Source organism: Penaeus monodon, chromosome 7 (assembly GCF_015228065.2).
Source record: "Penaeus monodon isolate SGIC_2016 chromosome 7, NSTDA_Pmon_1, whole genome shotgun sequence".
In the NCBI taxonomy this organism is placed as follows: domain Eukaryota; kingdom Metazoa; phylum Arthropoda; class Malacostraca; order Decapoda; family Penaeidae; genus Penaeus; species Penaeus monodon.
In genome coordinates, this window is record NC_051392.1 from 6,704,613 (window position 1) to 6,719,612 (window position 15,000).

Here is a 15,000-nt window from a genome sequence, read left to right on the forward strand (position 1 = left end):
CAGTAAGTTTTAAATATCCACATGTGAAAATGAAAAGAGAATTAGTATGTCTATAAAACATCAAAATGATCATATTTTTTTCCTTCCATAAAGGTATGTAAACACGTATCAGGCCGGGAACACGTCGTAATTCAGACAAATTCTGCGGAACTAGAAGACTGGGGTCGTTTGCTATACTCCCCTGACTGTATGCTGGAAGGAGTGGATGTGCTGTTGGACTTTGATGGGAGTTCAAGAGACAGACATGAGTCATTTTTCACATCCATGTCATTTAATGAGAGCGTCAAGAGTGTCAAACTTACCTGTGTTGTTGGTGGGGACTTTGGCGAGTCTGAAGTAAGTTTGGATTAAGCTTGTTTTCTATAGTTTTGGTCCTTTATAATTTTGAGAAAAAAAAATTATACTTTATAAAATTAGTAAACTGAGTGCATTATAATAAATTTGGAAACAATCCACAGATAATTACTAAAGTCATTCCCTTATCACCTTCAAAGGTAACAAGACTTGTGTCTTATGTGAGAGCTGTGCTCACCAAGCGCCGACTAGAGTCTTTTGAGATTCAGGTGACATCGCTGGAAGAAGCAACTGCTGAGATCCTGAGTCCTGTTGTGGACATGATTTGCGACACACTCCCAGACTTGGCTCAGGCCCTTAACAAGCTTGTTGTTGCATTAGAACTGGATGCTGAACAAGTTAGTTTTTACAATCTTACTTTTTAAAAGTTTTCGCAGATTTATATGTTTCCAACCATTCTTTTGACAGTATTCAAATGTGATATGATACATTTTTGAAAATATATTGTAAAGGAAAGGTGAGATACTACAATTTATATGTGTGTGATACTCTTTCAGGTTGTACAGTTGTGTCAAGTCCTGCAGAATGCACCACATGTACAAGTGCTTCATCTTCCTCACCTGGCTTGTGGTTTGGATGGCCTGAAGGCAGTTGCACAAATTGTTGAAAACAGTCCCCTGGTGTCACTCAATCTAGCAGGGTCTCTCAGCTCTGGCACCCCAGTAAGTGTAAAAGGACTTTTGTTGTCGGATCCCATTTTGATTATGTTTAAAGTTAGTAATAATTATTTTTTGAGAATAGTACCAACACCAGTTAAAGATATTATATGATAAACTGAAAGGTGGATGAACATTTATTCAAAGTAAGAATTAATTATGTGAACAAAATTTAGACATGTGCATGTGTATATATCTGTGTGTGTGTGTGAGCGAGTGCATGTGCATTCATACATATATGTGTTCTTGTGTATATGTGCTTAAGCTTGTACATGTAAGTACAACCATAAATACACAAAAAATATGTAATTAAGATTATAAAAAAAAGTGGTTTCATTTAACCTAGCATCTTCTCTGTGGCTCTCAGGTGGATGAGCGTTCAACAGGCACAGGAGCCAGCACACCCTCACCAACCAGAGAAGACGCCCCAGCACCACTCTCTTTTTGGAGTTTCACTGATGCACAGGGGAATACCAGGTCTGTGTTCAACTCTCTCCCACGATCTTTCTACCAGTCACTTCCCGGTCGGGGGAGATTGCACTCTCTATCAGCAGAAAAGAGAAATTCAGACACAACGCTTCTTCAGAAAACATCTTTCCCGCCACCAGCATGCAACCCCATTGTTCATGCTAATGGTTTTCATGAAGTAAGTTGCAAATGATATTGACACTTGCTAAGCTTTCAGACATTGATCGCATATATCATTAGTCATAAAATGAGGATTGGCACTGTAGAAAAAACTTATTCTTCAATAAGTTGTATTCTTTAACAAAATGTCATAGATTTTAAACTCTTGCCTTCCAGATATTTGCAGCATTCCGCAACCCAGCCTCAAGAGTGTGCCACCTGAACATTAGCAAATGCACAATGGGGGCAGAAGACTTGGTGTGTCTCGGGGAAACTGTACGCTTCACCAAGTGCCTTTCATCACTTAGGATGGAGGGGCTGTCAAGAATGGCAGAGATTATCCCAGTCCTTATAGCTTTACAGGTTTGTTTACTGATATTTTTGTTGTGTTAGAGATCTAAATGTCTTGAATAACACTGTGGAGAAAGTAATACCTTGGATTAAAAATATAATGACATTATTGTGTCATATACTATATGTAATACTATAAATCAAGTGATATTATTTTGTTATATATAGGAAGTTCATGTAATAAAAAAAAAATTATAAAGATTTCAGATTAATAGGCAAAATTAGTATTGTTATTATTGTTACTTGAAAGAAGATGGAGCAAACTGTTAAACACAAGAAATAGTTACAGATTATTTTGCTCTTTCAGGAGAACACTACTTTGCAACTTCTTGACCTGACATCCCCTCATATCCTCTTGGGAGATGCTGCCCTGCAAGTCACTCTTAATGCTTTAGCTAAGAATAAGTCCCTAAGGTTTCTCGTCTTGAATGGCTGGACCATCCAAGTTGAGGTAAGTCAAATTGCTTTGGGATTAATGACCATACTTGTATATCTATTTCTGTATACGTATTTTTAAGCTTCATTAGAATTATGAATGAATTTTCTATTTAGTTATATTTTCCAGTGATATGAAACTGTGGAACTGAATAATATATATTGAAAATATATTGATTTCTCCAAAACGTATGGGCCCCATTAGTTTTAAACCTTTGCTTTTTTTTATTTATATACATATATATTCTTTTTACAGAGTGAACGGTCACTGAAGGAGTTGATCCGTTTTCTTAATGCAACAGAACTACAGCATCTTGACCTCAGCAATTGTCGAGTAATTGTCACAGTACATGATGGGGCTCTTGCGCGCCTCTCTAGGCAGGATGATGTCATAGCAGCTCTTCAAGAGTCTGTTCCTCCCTTACATAACAACACTTTGGCATTCCTGAACTTGGATCACTTTGAGGTCAGAATATGTTTTACTTGTGCATGGTTAGTGTGTCGGATGCAACAGAGTGGTTCAGACACACGTGTATATTTCTTATAGTCATTTTTCCTCACAGCCATTTTTTCACTAAATATTCCATGATGTGTTTTTATGATCTAATTATATTGTGATCCTCTAAGTCAGCATCAGCACTATGGTATTAATTTGAAAATCTTTTCCTCTTTTCCAGGTGACTCTAAATAGTAAAGTCGTCCTTCGAGGGCCACAACTACTCTTTATGCTTCGACATTTCCCCAAGCTTGTTGATGTCTCATTGGCATCTAACTTAGGAGCAGACATTATTGACGATTCCACAACTCACAGGCTTTTCTCCCTCTTGCCGGGATCCTTCCCCTTTCTGCGAAGATTGACTCTTGGTGGCTGGGTGTTCTCGCTTGATAACTGTGAAAAGGTAGGTAGCATATTCTGCTATCCAAAAGTAATCAGAGTATTTAGTGTTTTTAAAGGTTTGGTTAAAAGATACTTCAGATTCCTTTTTACAGCTAAAGAGAGATAATTAATATGAAATCAATCTATAAAATTATTAATGAAGATTCTTGGTGCAGTTAGTGTAAATGCATTCTCATGTACATATATATTTATTCTCACACACAAAGCATTACTATCAGTCTCACTGCACTGAGGTGAACTATGAAAAAAATGACGAAATTCTTCATTGTTACAATTTAATTTCATTAGGTAATGCGTGCCGGAGGGAAGCAGCTCAGAGGCAGCCAGCTCCGTGAAGTTATCCTCACTGGCGTTGAAGTGCGGGAATCCAGTGGAACGCCAGGAATGGAGCACACGCTTTTACAGGCACTCACAACCAACCTACATCACCTGTCAATCTTGTCTCTTGCTGGCTTGAAACTTACTGCAAATCAGGCAGCTATATTTGGGAAGGTATTCATGTTTTCATTTTATTTCATTACTGTGTCCTACTAAAAGCTATAGATTTATAGTACTCATTCATTCTTGTTTGCTATTTGCTGTATCTCATCATTTTATCAAAAGTCAGCTAAGCAAATGAGAATAATGTACCAAGGTATTTGACTGACCTTCCCTCTCTGGTTGATATTTTTTTAAATCATTTATAATTACAAAAACAATATTTATGTAAATGTTTAAATGAATAAGTATTTAAGTAACCAATGTGCACGATGCCATTATTTCTTCTAAACTTTATTCTTTTTCTCCAGACAATACGAGATAAACTAGCCACCACAACCCTGGAACTGGAAACTCGAGGGTTGGGATACACCACAGTCAAAGCTCTCCGGCAGGCAGTAACTGAGGGTGGAAGATATGAGTTTGACTTCTTGGGTGGCCCCCTAGGAATCTATAAATTGAGTAAAATTGATAGAAGGGAAAAGTTAATTGGGAAATGGGCCTGCATATCCACATTAGATAGATTGAGTGAGCTATAAAAAGAATGCAATACACATGTGATATTCTACTGTTTGTAAACCTTACTGTCTATACACTCATGTTTAAGGACAATAGATTTTTTATGAGACTGTTAGGTATATGAATCTCCTATCTTTTTATTTTGGTGATGCCTTTTTGTGAAGGAAACTTCTGATATTATAAGAGTAAAGGAAAGGATTGACACTGAAAAATTATGAAATGATTAATAAGATATGGATTGATTTTTATAAAAGTGCTGAAAGAGATTACCAATGGTTTGCAAGATAACCCATATACTGCTGTATGCCTCTTCACTGACAGAGCAAAGGACTGCTATGCACTTCATGAGAACAGTTTTCAAATTGACACTCATGAATATCCTGATTGTTTTACAACCATATTTTTTTAATCTGGTATTTTTTAATGTTGGTAACTGTCTGTTTGAAGTATTCCCCATCTTCATCATTTTTAGTTGGTCTTTCCCTTACCTGGATCATGAAAAGACAGACTTTTTTCCTGCAACATAACCACATTGCAGAACGTGTGCAAAACAAGCACACTGTAGTATATGGGTTAAACTAATCTTTGTTGATGTTGTAGATGATAACATGTAAAGTTTCAATGATACTGTAAAAATTGTTAAGCATTATGAACTCCATTTCTCATAAAACGCTTATTGATGTTCTATGACTATTAGTGGCTTATTCAGCTGTGATCAGAGAAACTTATTCTGTGAGATGAAGGAGACTGAATTAATACCTCTCCTAAAGCAATATACAGTATACTCTGTGTATATGTGTGTGGGTGCTTGTGTGTGTATTGCTGTGTATATATATACATACAAGCATGCATACATTTACATGAGATATAAATGTGTACACACACACACACACACACACACACACACACACACACACACACACACACACACACACACACACACACACACACACACACACACACACTCACTCACTCACACACACACACACACACACACATATATATCTGTTTGTATATGTACATTTACATACAAACATAGTTTCACTGGGCAATCACTCTGGGTGGATGCCACCTCTGCCACCCCCACTGACATTGCCCCATATGGTGAGGGTTGGCTGGCTGCAGGCCCCATAATCTACCTGTGGGGGTCCCATGGGCTTTGCCCCACAAGCCTCACACCAAGTTGGCTGCCGCTGGGATGCAGACAGGACAACAGGTAACCCCCCGCTCCCAGACCGAGTCCCAGTGGTCATCAACCCAATGGGACCCACAGTCTGCCTTACTTGCTGGGTAAGAGTGATGTTTGCCCTCCCCCCAGCACCAACAATTGTATGTTTTGCTGCCAGTTGGGTTATCTTGGGGAGGCGGACTGGCAAGGCCTGCCTCCCCACATCCACCCATTAACCCCAAGAGGCACTGTTGCAGTCATGTTGAGTCATGGCCCACACATTAGTGGACCATGACTCCATACCTTTAGGGCCTCCTGCTACTCCAAGAGCCTCCACAGTTCAGCCTTGGACCTCAAGGTACCTAGTTTCCGTGGGTGGCCACAAAGAGGCACTGCAGAAGCCTTGATGATGGAGAGGCTATGAGCTGGCAGGGGAGTCTTATGCACAGCTGCTCCCTTTTCTCACCAGGTTAGCCAGCAGTGGCAACTGCAAGTGAGAAGGCATGCAAAGCACTTAACACTTACTAGGCTACCACACCATCGCTTCACATCACCCTGAGCATGAAGCACCCACACACAGATAATGCTGGAGACTTATTCCTGGTGATGATTGTAGGGCATAAGATTATATTGAAGTTTCATAGCATTTTGATTTTGTTTTTGGAAACAAAATTCTTCCATATAGAACATTTAGTGACATTGGTGCTTTCTGTCCCTTCTGTGCTTCCTGAAAATTGCCTGTAGTAAAATTACAATTGTTAGTAGGTATATAATGAATTGTTTTCCAGAATATAAGGATAAGGAACAGATTACATATATACACACTGAATCATATACTGACTATGAATAATGATTAACAATTGTTTTGTTGGTATTCCTGATGAAGAAGCATTTCCAAGCATATGTTGTACTCCACACTCATTATAGCTCATCACTTTTACGGAAAGCATTATTGCAGATCTAGTGTATATATAAAATGGTATTTTATTGGAAAAAAGGTCTTTCCAGTCTTTGTAGAATATAAACTTGGGTCTACATTATGATGGTCCAACATAGAGGTAACTGTCTGTGTAGTTAGTTTGTATTTCATTTATAGAATTTGAAAGTGTTGGTACAATATTCTGATTGTAATATTTTATTGTTTTTGAACTGTTAAGTTATTCAGTTCAGGCAATGAAATGTTGTAGTGTTGTTTTTGTGGATATCAGTCATTTTATAAGGTGAAATACTGATTATAAAAATGATTCAGTATTTTTAATGTTCACAATGAATTATAATTTTTTTAGTAGTTATTTTACAATTTTACAAAAATTAAGGATTGGTAGGTTTATTTATGTAGATGATTGGAAAGACAGTTATTTTTTTATTATTTTTTATTTGTAGCTTCCATTTATTTCTTTGTTTTTGGTATAAACCTACTGGAGAGAAATTTAATATACCATATTTTTTCTTTCTTTCTGCAAAAATATATACTTTTATTCTATGCATTTTATCATATTGATAAGCTTTTACTTTCTTTTATATTTTTTTGTTTGTATTATATATATTTATAAAGCCTGTAGACACTGTTGAAAATTTCAACAGAGAACTTAGCAACCTGTGGATTACTGTATTGTATTTTGTATAGATTTATGGTAGTATTGAATGAGCCTTCAAGGTGAAATCTTTGATGTACATAGACACCACAAGTGAAACCTGATTATATGCTCTTATATTCTCAACTTGAAGGTGATAAATGTGTAATATAACTTACCTTTTAAAACATGATGATAGATCTCAGCTCATTTTTGATGGCAGCCACAAGTGCTAGTAAGGAATCATGTTCCAGTAAGAATTACTTTCATTTTATCATTTTTGTCATCAGTGTCATAGATTTATTTCTTTTTTATGTTTTGTATTACTACTTTTTTCAGAGAAATGACAGGTTTTGTTCAAGCTGAGGCATTGGTCATTTTCACTATATGAAATATAAGACTTCTGCTAGGGAAGAAAGACAAAAGAAATAATTATTCCATACTTATTCCCCAAAAGGAAAATGCCCAAAATACATGTTGAGACCATTTAAAAGCAGAAGTGCCTGAAATGGCACTATGTAATTTTTTTTTTAGAGGTAAACATTTGTGGAAACACTGTTAAGAATATGTTAGGTAAATTGAGGTTATTTCATGTGCTTGTTAAATATTTGGAAGGCAGTGCCCAACCTTCTTGTTAAATGTTTGAAAATTTTCATATTAATAGTTCATTAATCACCTTTGTATACCCGTGATTGAAAAGAACTTGAATAGAGATTCCTAATATTCCTAATGATAAGGGTGCCATAAAAGTAGATTTGAATAAATGGTACTTGCAAGCAATAATTAATGTAATTAGTTAATTTGATTACAAATATAGTTGGCAACCTGTGAGAACTTTATGGTATTTTTATATTTCAGGAAAGACATATATAATGTTTATTGAGACATATATAATGTTTATTGAGTGTTCTGAATGATTCTTTGTTATTTCATATTGTGGTTTGCAAGATGTTTAACTTTCATATCAGAGGTGTTGATTTCATTTGATAGGAGAAAAGGATACATTAAGTTAGCATATACTTTTGTGCAAAAAGTAATCTATGCATTTTTATAAACTCTGGAACATGTAGCAGTTATGTACATATATTAAGTTAAGATCATTGTAATGTAAAGGACAGCACAGTCCATTTATTTAGCAATACACAGTTTCTGAAAATGATTCACTAGTCATTTGCATTGCATTCATATCTACTGTATTTCAGAGTACATGTGTACCCCCAAATACACGATCATAAATACCTTTTCCAACTGACTGGGTTGTAATAATAAAAATGTCCTGGGGTGTAGCATGAGATATTGCTTCACTTTTGTACATATCAGTTGCATATCTGATGGAATCCATGACCTAGTTCTAAAATCATTTTCCCATTACCACAGTTTTACACACACACACACACACACACACACACACACACACACACACACACACACACACACACACACACACACACACACACACACACACACACACACACACACACACACACACACACACACACACACACACACACAACTTTCCCTCTTGTAATTGGAAAGAAGCTTTGTGTATATTTATCCATAAGTTTGTGTATTTGTACATATTTAGAAACCTGCATACACTTAGGAGAATAAATTGGTCTTTTAATACAAATGTAGATATATATATATGTTGTCTGTCACATATATGGGAATCTTGTTTTAGAGGTGGTTCATTCAAGGTTCGAAGTATATACAGTATATTAATGATTATTTACCCTACAGTATTTCCTTGGTTGTGCTGCGCCCCATCCCGTGATATAAATAAATATTGAGGACATATTTATCTTTTATTACCATACTTTTTCATGCATATTTAGCAAACTCATGATTGTTTTATGTTTCAGCTTGCCTTGCTTGCAAGGGCTAGGATAATTTTATCTTTTAAAGGACATTTTTTAATTCAGGTAAACTAGAAATAATACTCTAAAAATTTAGTAAGATTTTCAGGCTACCACAATCAAAATTTTATTGAGTACGTGTCATCAGGCTTGGGTCAAAGTCAGGGCAAAAACGAAATGGTCACCCTACCACATCATTGAGCTTGCTCCTCTACTGACACGTACTGTACATGCACTTGCATATGACTAACAAGTTTGACTAATAATGTAATATCAGTAATATCTTAAATTAGGGACTTATTGAAGGAAGAGACAGGATGCCTCATGATGCACTTTGCTCTGACGTATTTATTTTCCCATTCAGCATAAATTAAAGTTGCTCAAGATTATGACTAATCAGAGGCCTGCACCCTCCTAACAGAAGTTATTGGGAAGTAAATCTGCTAAACCATATCTTTCCTAATGTGTTATATGATGGATACTGAACAAATATCTATGCTTCACATGTAGCAGTTTTCATTAAAGTCAAGTCATTATGGATAAATGGAACAGATATATCTTCCTTACATATACCACAGTAGAGAACTATATTCATAATACAAGATTTTTTATTATTGATCACCCTGTGTAAACTGATAGGAAAAGGATTATACTTTTTATCGATGTCAACTTGATCCTTTGCCAATAGCTTTGCAACTTACTCATTGCCCATACATTTTGAGGTATACCTGATTAAAGGCTGGCCTCTTGTGTAAATGTTCAGTCATGCTCCACATCCATTTCAGATCCACAGATTACACATTTTAATACTGTGTGTAGGGAAAAGCTGTGCATTTTGTATCACATCCATGTTAGTTTTGTCACAAAAATCATTGTCTTGTAGCATCTGCTTGTAGGACCTGGGTCTGGGTGCAAAATTCCTATCTGGGTTTTACAGAAGAGGCATAATAATTGAATTATTCCACTTCATCCATTGATAATTCATGTATCCTTTTTGTTAGCTACAGTCAGCACAATATGTTAATCATCACCCCCCTGTTTCTTCAGTTTACTTTAGTCGGTCCAAAATGTGTTTTCACTTTTTCAAAAACACTCCAGAAACTATTTACCCTGTTCAACTTTTTTATGTAAGTCTTGATTTTTACAAATCATTAATTAAGGACAATCAGCTAAAAGTCAATGTTTCCTCATTTTTAACATGACACAGAAGAATCTTTAGTTTTTCAATAAATGCAATGCTACCCTGAATTTCAAAACTTGGAATAACAAAGCTCTTAATATTCTTAATATCCCAATTTGTAGAAAACTCATATATGTGCTCATAAACTACTAACACATGAAATATGGATGAAATCTTCTTACCTCCCTTATGATTTCCAATGATTTCCAAAGAACTGCTGGAAAGTATGCTCTAATCCTGACTATGGCTGCAAGAAAAAATGTAAACAGACAAATACAAATAATAGCAAGACATTAGGTATTTAGCATGCAGAGAATAAGATGAATTATCTGGAGTTTAGGATCAATTGTTTCCTCCAGTTTCAGGATCTTATGATACAACCAGATTAGCACTCTTTGGAGATTAATATGTGTGATCCCATGCTATATTTATAATCAAATGAAAAAAATACTTGTTGGAAATGAAGATTGGATAAAGAAATGGAAAGAAAAAAAAAAAAAAAAAAAAGAAAAAAAAAAAAAAAAAAAAAAAAAAAAAAAAAAAAAAAAAAATATATCTCTATATATAATATATATATAGTATATATATATATATATATATATATATATATATATTTATATACTATATATAGTATAGACTGTATACATATATATTCCGACGCCAGTGGGTCCTTTGTCTCTGTGCGAAAACCCGCTGTGTATATAAAATGACAAGGATTTAAGACCTGGGCATGTGTTAACACATGAAGGGACCTGTGCAAACATGACACAACTGTCTGTGAGGGAGAGGCGGAGGAAACAAGCCAAGAGACACCGGTTTGGGTTGCTTGCTGCCTGTGAGAAGACCTCGTGTGTCCTCTTGTGAACCTAATATTTTGTGTTGCCCCTGTTATAAGCTGTATTGTGTTGTGTGACATGCTTGGTTGCCCCCCTGTATTGTGCCTATAGAAAGTGGTATTGGTAAAGTAAACTTGTGGAAATAAAGGAAAGACTGTCCATTTGGGGGGGTTGGGGTGTTTTGTGTGTTTATAACTTCGTGGCCCTGGCCCCCGCCACGTTGGCGTTTCCTCCTCCTCGTGGTGTTTCTGTTAACGCTGTGGTGTTCGGTTCCTCCTTGGAGCGTTCAGCTGGTTCACAACGACCCTGGTGGATAGCACGCCGTCTGCCTAGCCTGCCTTGTGTTGAGGTGGGCAGAGAGACGAGGCGAACGAGCGTAACAATTGGTGGTCAGGAGTGGGGAATTTTTGTGCGGGCAAAATGAAAAAAATGGATTAGAGTCTATTTGATCATGAGACCCGCCGATTTATCACGTAGTCCAAAGTATGGCGCAGCCATGGAAAAATGAGAGGAGGCTATAACAAGAGGCAGACGAGTGAGGTGAAGGCGAGACCAGATGGACCCTGATCACTGCCATGCTGGCCGGTATGCTGGAGGAAATGGCACAAATGGCAGAAGAAGCACAAGGCACAGAGGGCACACGAGGCATGCGCACCATCTCGTCGAGATGCAGGCAGGAATGCAGAGGAACAGTTCTGCCGACTTGTTGAGAGGTGCTAAACAGAGCAATCATCGCATCTGTGAAAAGATGGAAACCTCAGGCGAGTCACCGACTAAGGACTGCACAGCGTGAAGAGGAACTGATTTGGATGAGGTGCAGGACTCGGAAGGGCTAGGTTCAGCGGGCCTGAGGGAGGAAGTGTGGAGGAAGGCGGCGTCACGAGGTATTACCTGTTGCAAGCAGAGAAGGCAGACCCGAGGTTCTGGCAACAGATGCCAGAGTGTCAGATTTAACTGGGGGAGGGGGGTCTGCCTGGGGTCTGTGGCAGGAAACCCCCGGGCCTCGCAAGCGAAATTCGTATCGGAGCCAGTGGTCAGCATGCAAAGGCTTGGGGGGAACCCATCGGGGAAACCGCTCCCTTGGGTATGAGTTGCGCAAACAATAAAACTCTGTAACAAAACCCGCTCCCTCAACCGCGCGGCTCGTGTTTGCCTATCCCTCCCACCCTTCCCTCCCCCCCAGGTGTGTTTTAAGTTTTTTTCGACTGCACGCGTTTCTTTCTCGCGCCACCCTCAGCCCCTCCCTCCGGCCTCCAGACATTCTGTGAAGCGTAAGCCAGCTGAGTACGAACGGGAAGGTGGCCTGGGAGGCATAGGGTGTCCCAATTTGGAATGCTGGCATCCTGCCCAGGGCTGGGCCAGGAAGAGAAAAGGCTCGGCAGCTGGTAACAGCGCTAAAGGGGGGCCCCGAGGTGGAAGTGTTGGGTGCATCTGCCGGCAATCCCAACAGGCCTCTTACAAAAAAATACCGCGTGTCAGAGGCTTTGAAACGCCCGTTTCGGGCACCACCACCAGGCCGAGGTATATCGGGGCCCCACTTAAGAGCGTAACTCGTGAGCGTGGCACGACACATGTACCCAGCTGGCGCAGGATGTGGGAGGCCGCCGCTGGTGATGAGGTCGTACCCTGCGGAGGTTGCGGAGAGATGATCGTGGGTCCTTAGGCCCGTGATTTCTTTGTTGAAGCTTTTAACAGGACCAGCGCTTGCCAAATCTAAGGGGTCAAGCAGGCACAACGCCCTGAGGACCTGCAGTGGCGCTGGCGAGGGCCTTGGAGTTCGAGGCCTTCTGAAAGGCAACGAGTGGCCTAGGGCCAGCTGCTCAAGCCCCCCGCTCGTGACCCATCCGGGCGGAAGGCTAAAGTGTGGAGAAAATAGCATTGAGGAAGGTGAGACCGAGAACTTTCCAAGCTTGTGTTGGGGGCTGGCGGAGAGGTAGGGCACAGACGTAGTCCAGTGTCAGAGGGAGTCGGAGAACACTCCTCTCGAAAACCGGACTGATTCTGATGCCTTCCCAGCAGTGCTGCAGGACTGGTGTCAAGGTTATGGTACACCAATCCGAGCGCATGTCGCTAAGGCTAAGGAAGTGGTAAGGCGGAAAAGGCGGATAAGGGGGGGCCGAAACCCGCACGTCCTGCGGGTTCCCGGGGCCCGACTTGGTTAAGCTGGCCGTCGACCAGCACGATGCAGGTGGAGGGCTCAATAGATGGGGGAAGCCATGCCGCCTGGACGTGGACACTGGGGAGCTAAAAATGACGCACTAGTGCGGCCTGATATTTTGGCCCACAATGCGAACTTCCTAGTGTAGGTGTCACGGGGCATTGTGTGCAGCTCAAGTGGCCAGTGGAGGCCTCGTTGGGGCAGGGCATGGTGCAGCGGCTGCCGGTGTATGTTTTTGGCCGTCTGGACGAGCACTGCTTGCTGGGCCTTCACTAAACTAAATCTCTATAGAACTTAAAAGAAAGTTAAGATACCGTGATGCAGAGTAAGGCGTGTGTCGACCTTGGACGGAAGCTGGTGAGGGTGCACGGTGAAGATGTGCCCTTGCTTCCAGAGGTTGGCTGTGCAGAGGTAGTTACGGCTGAGTGACTGCACCTTGCCCCCAGGACAGATTCTAGAATCCGGTGTCGACTGTCAAGAGTGATGCGTGGAGTAGAGGGCCTCGTGGAGCCCATGCAAAACCTGCAGCTGGCTGATGGCGTAGCGGTTGGGCGGAGCCTTGTTGGACCAGGGGAGGGGTTAGTTACAGTGTTGGTAGCCAACTTCTCCGATAAGGCCCAGAAGGTGCCAGCTGGTGCAAAGCTGGGCACTTGTGAGGAAGTGGAGCATCCAGAAGAGTCGTCGAGGAGCGAGGAGTTGGTTGGTGTGGGGCCGTTGCCTGACTTCGAGGACTTGGCGCACCGGCTGTGGCGTTACCATGGGCCAGGAAGCTACTCCTGGGGCCATGGTGAAAAAGATGACGTTAGCCCCAGTAGCGGCCATGAGGACGTGGCAGACGCTGACCGAGATGAGGACGAGCATTTGGACGGTGAGGGCGATGCAACAGACGTCAATGGTGACCATGAGCCAGGTCTTGGGGCAGGAGATACCCCTCTGGGTGCCACTGCCAATCTACCGCCGCCCACACCTCCTCCAGAGCGACCCCAGCGAGAGCGAAGAAAGCCGCGCTGGATGAATGATTTTTGTGTTTTTGAGAACTGATTTTATTTAAATTTTCTGTAGTTTGTTTCAGGTTTAGGTATGTCAGAGCAGACGGGTCGTCTGCTTGATAGGGGGGGATAGTGCTACGCCAGTGGGTCTTTGTCTCTGTGCGAAACCTGTGTTAACATGAAAAGGATGACCTGGGCATGTGTTAACATGAAGGGACCTGGGCAAACATGACACAACTGGCTGTGAGCGGAGGAGCGGAGGAACAAGCCAAGAGACGCGGTTGGGTGCTGCTCCTGTGAAGACCTCGTGTGTGCCCTTGTGACCTAATATTTTGTGTTGCCCTGTTATAAGCTGTATTGTGTTGTGTGACATGCTGGTTTCCCCCCTGTATTGTGCCTATAGAAAAGTGTATGGGTAAATAACTTGTGGAAATAAAGGAAAGACTGTCATTTTGTGTTTACTTCGTGCCCTGCCTCGCCACTTGGCGTTTCCTCTCGTGGTGTTCTGGGACGCTGTGGTGCTCGGTGCCTCTTGGAGCTGTTCAGTGTTCACGACCCTGTGGATAGCACGCCGTCTGCCTAGCCTGCCTTGTGTTGGTGGCAGAGAGACGAGGCGGTCGGCGTAACAATATATAATATATAATATATATATATATATATATATATATATATATATATATATATATATATTATATACATATATATATATATATATATATAATATATATATATATTATATATATATATATATATATATATATATATATATCTCCGTTGTATGCTGTCCACCATACTCATCCATTATCAAATAGGCCATACAACCTTATTTGATCCTCATACGTTATTTTTGACAATTCTGGTACTTCACCGTTTTTTTTTTTAAAGTATTAATTTCCTAATGTAAGTGTCTCACACAGAAGTG

At 40.3% G+C, this 15,000-nt stretch overlaps 1 protein-coding gene across 1 annotated transcript in view; it reads left to right on the forward strand.

The window, feature by feature from the left end:
* Positions 1–4,428, forward strand: part of LOC119575022 — a gene marked incomplete at its 5' end in the record, with an annotated part of 13,279 nt that extends 8,851 nt beyond the window's left edge. The window contains 10 exon segments of the mRNA XM_037922345.1: positions 94–336; positions 495–692; positions 852–1,016; positions 1,378–1,656; positions 1,815–2,000; positions 2,296–2,439; positions 2,680–2,889; positions 3,101–3,322; positions 3,610–3,813; positions 4,110–4,428. Coding sequence (XP_037778273.1) covers positions 94–336; positions 495–692; positions 852–1,016; positions 1,378–1,656; positions 1,815–2,000; positions 2,296–2,439; positions 2,680–2,889; positions 3,101–3,322; positions 3,610–3,813; positions 4,110–4,337 — 2,079 coding nt within the window. The 3' untranslated portion in view covers positions 4,338–4,428.
* Between the last annotated feature and the right edge of the window lie 10,572 nt (positions 4,429–15,000).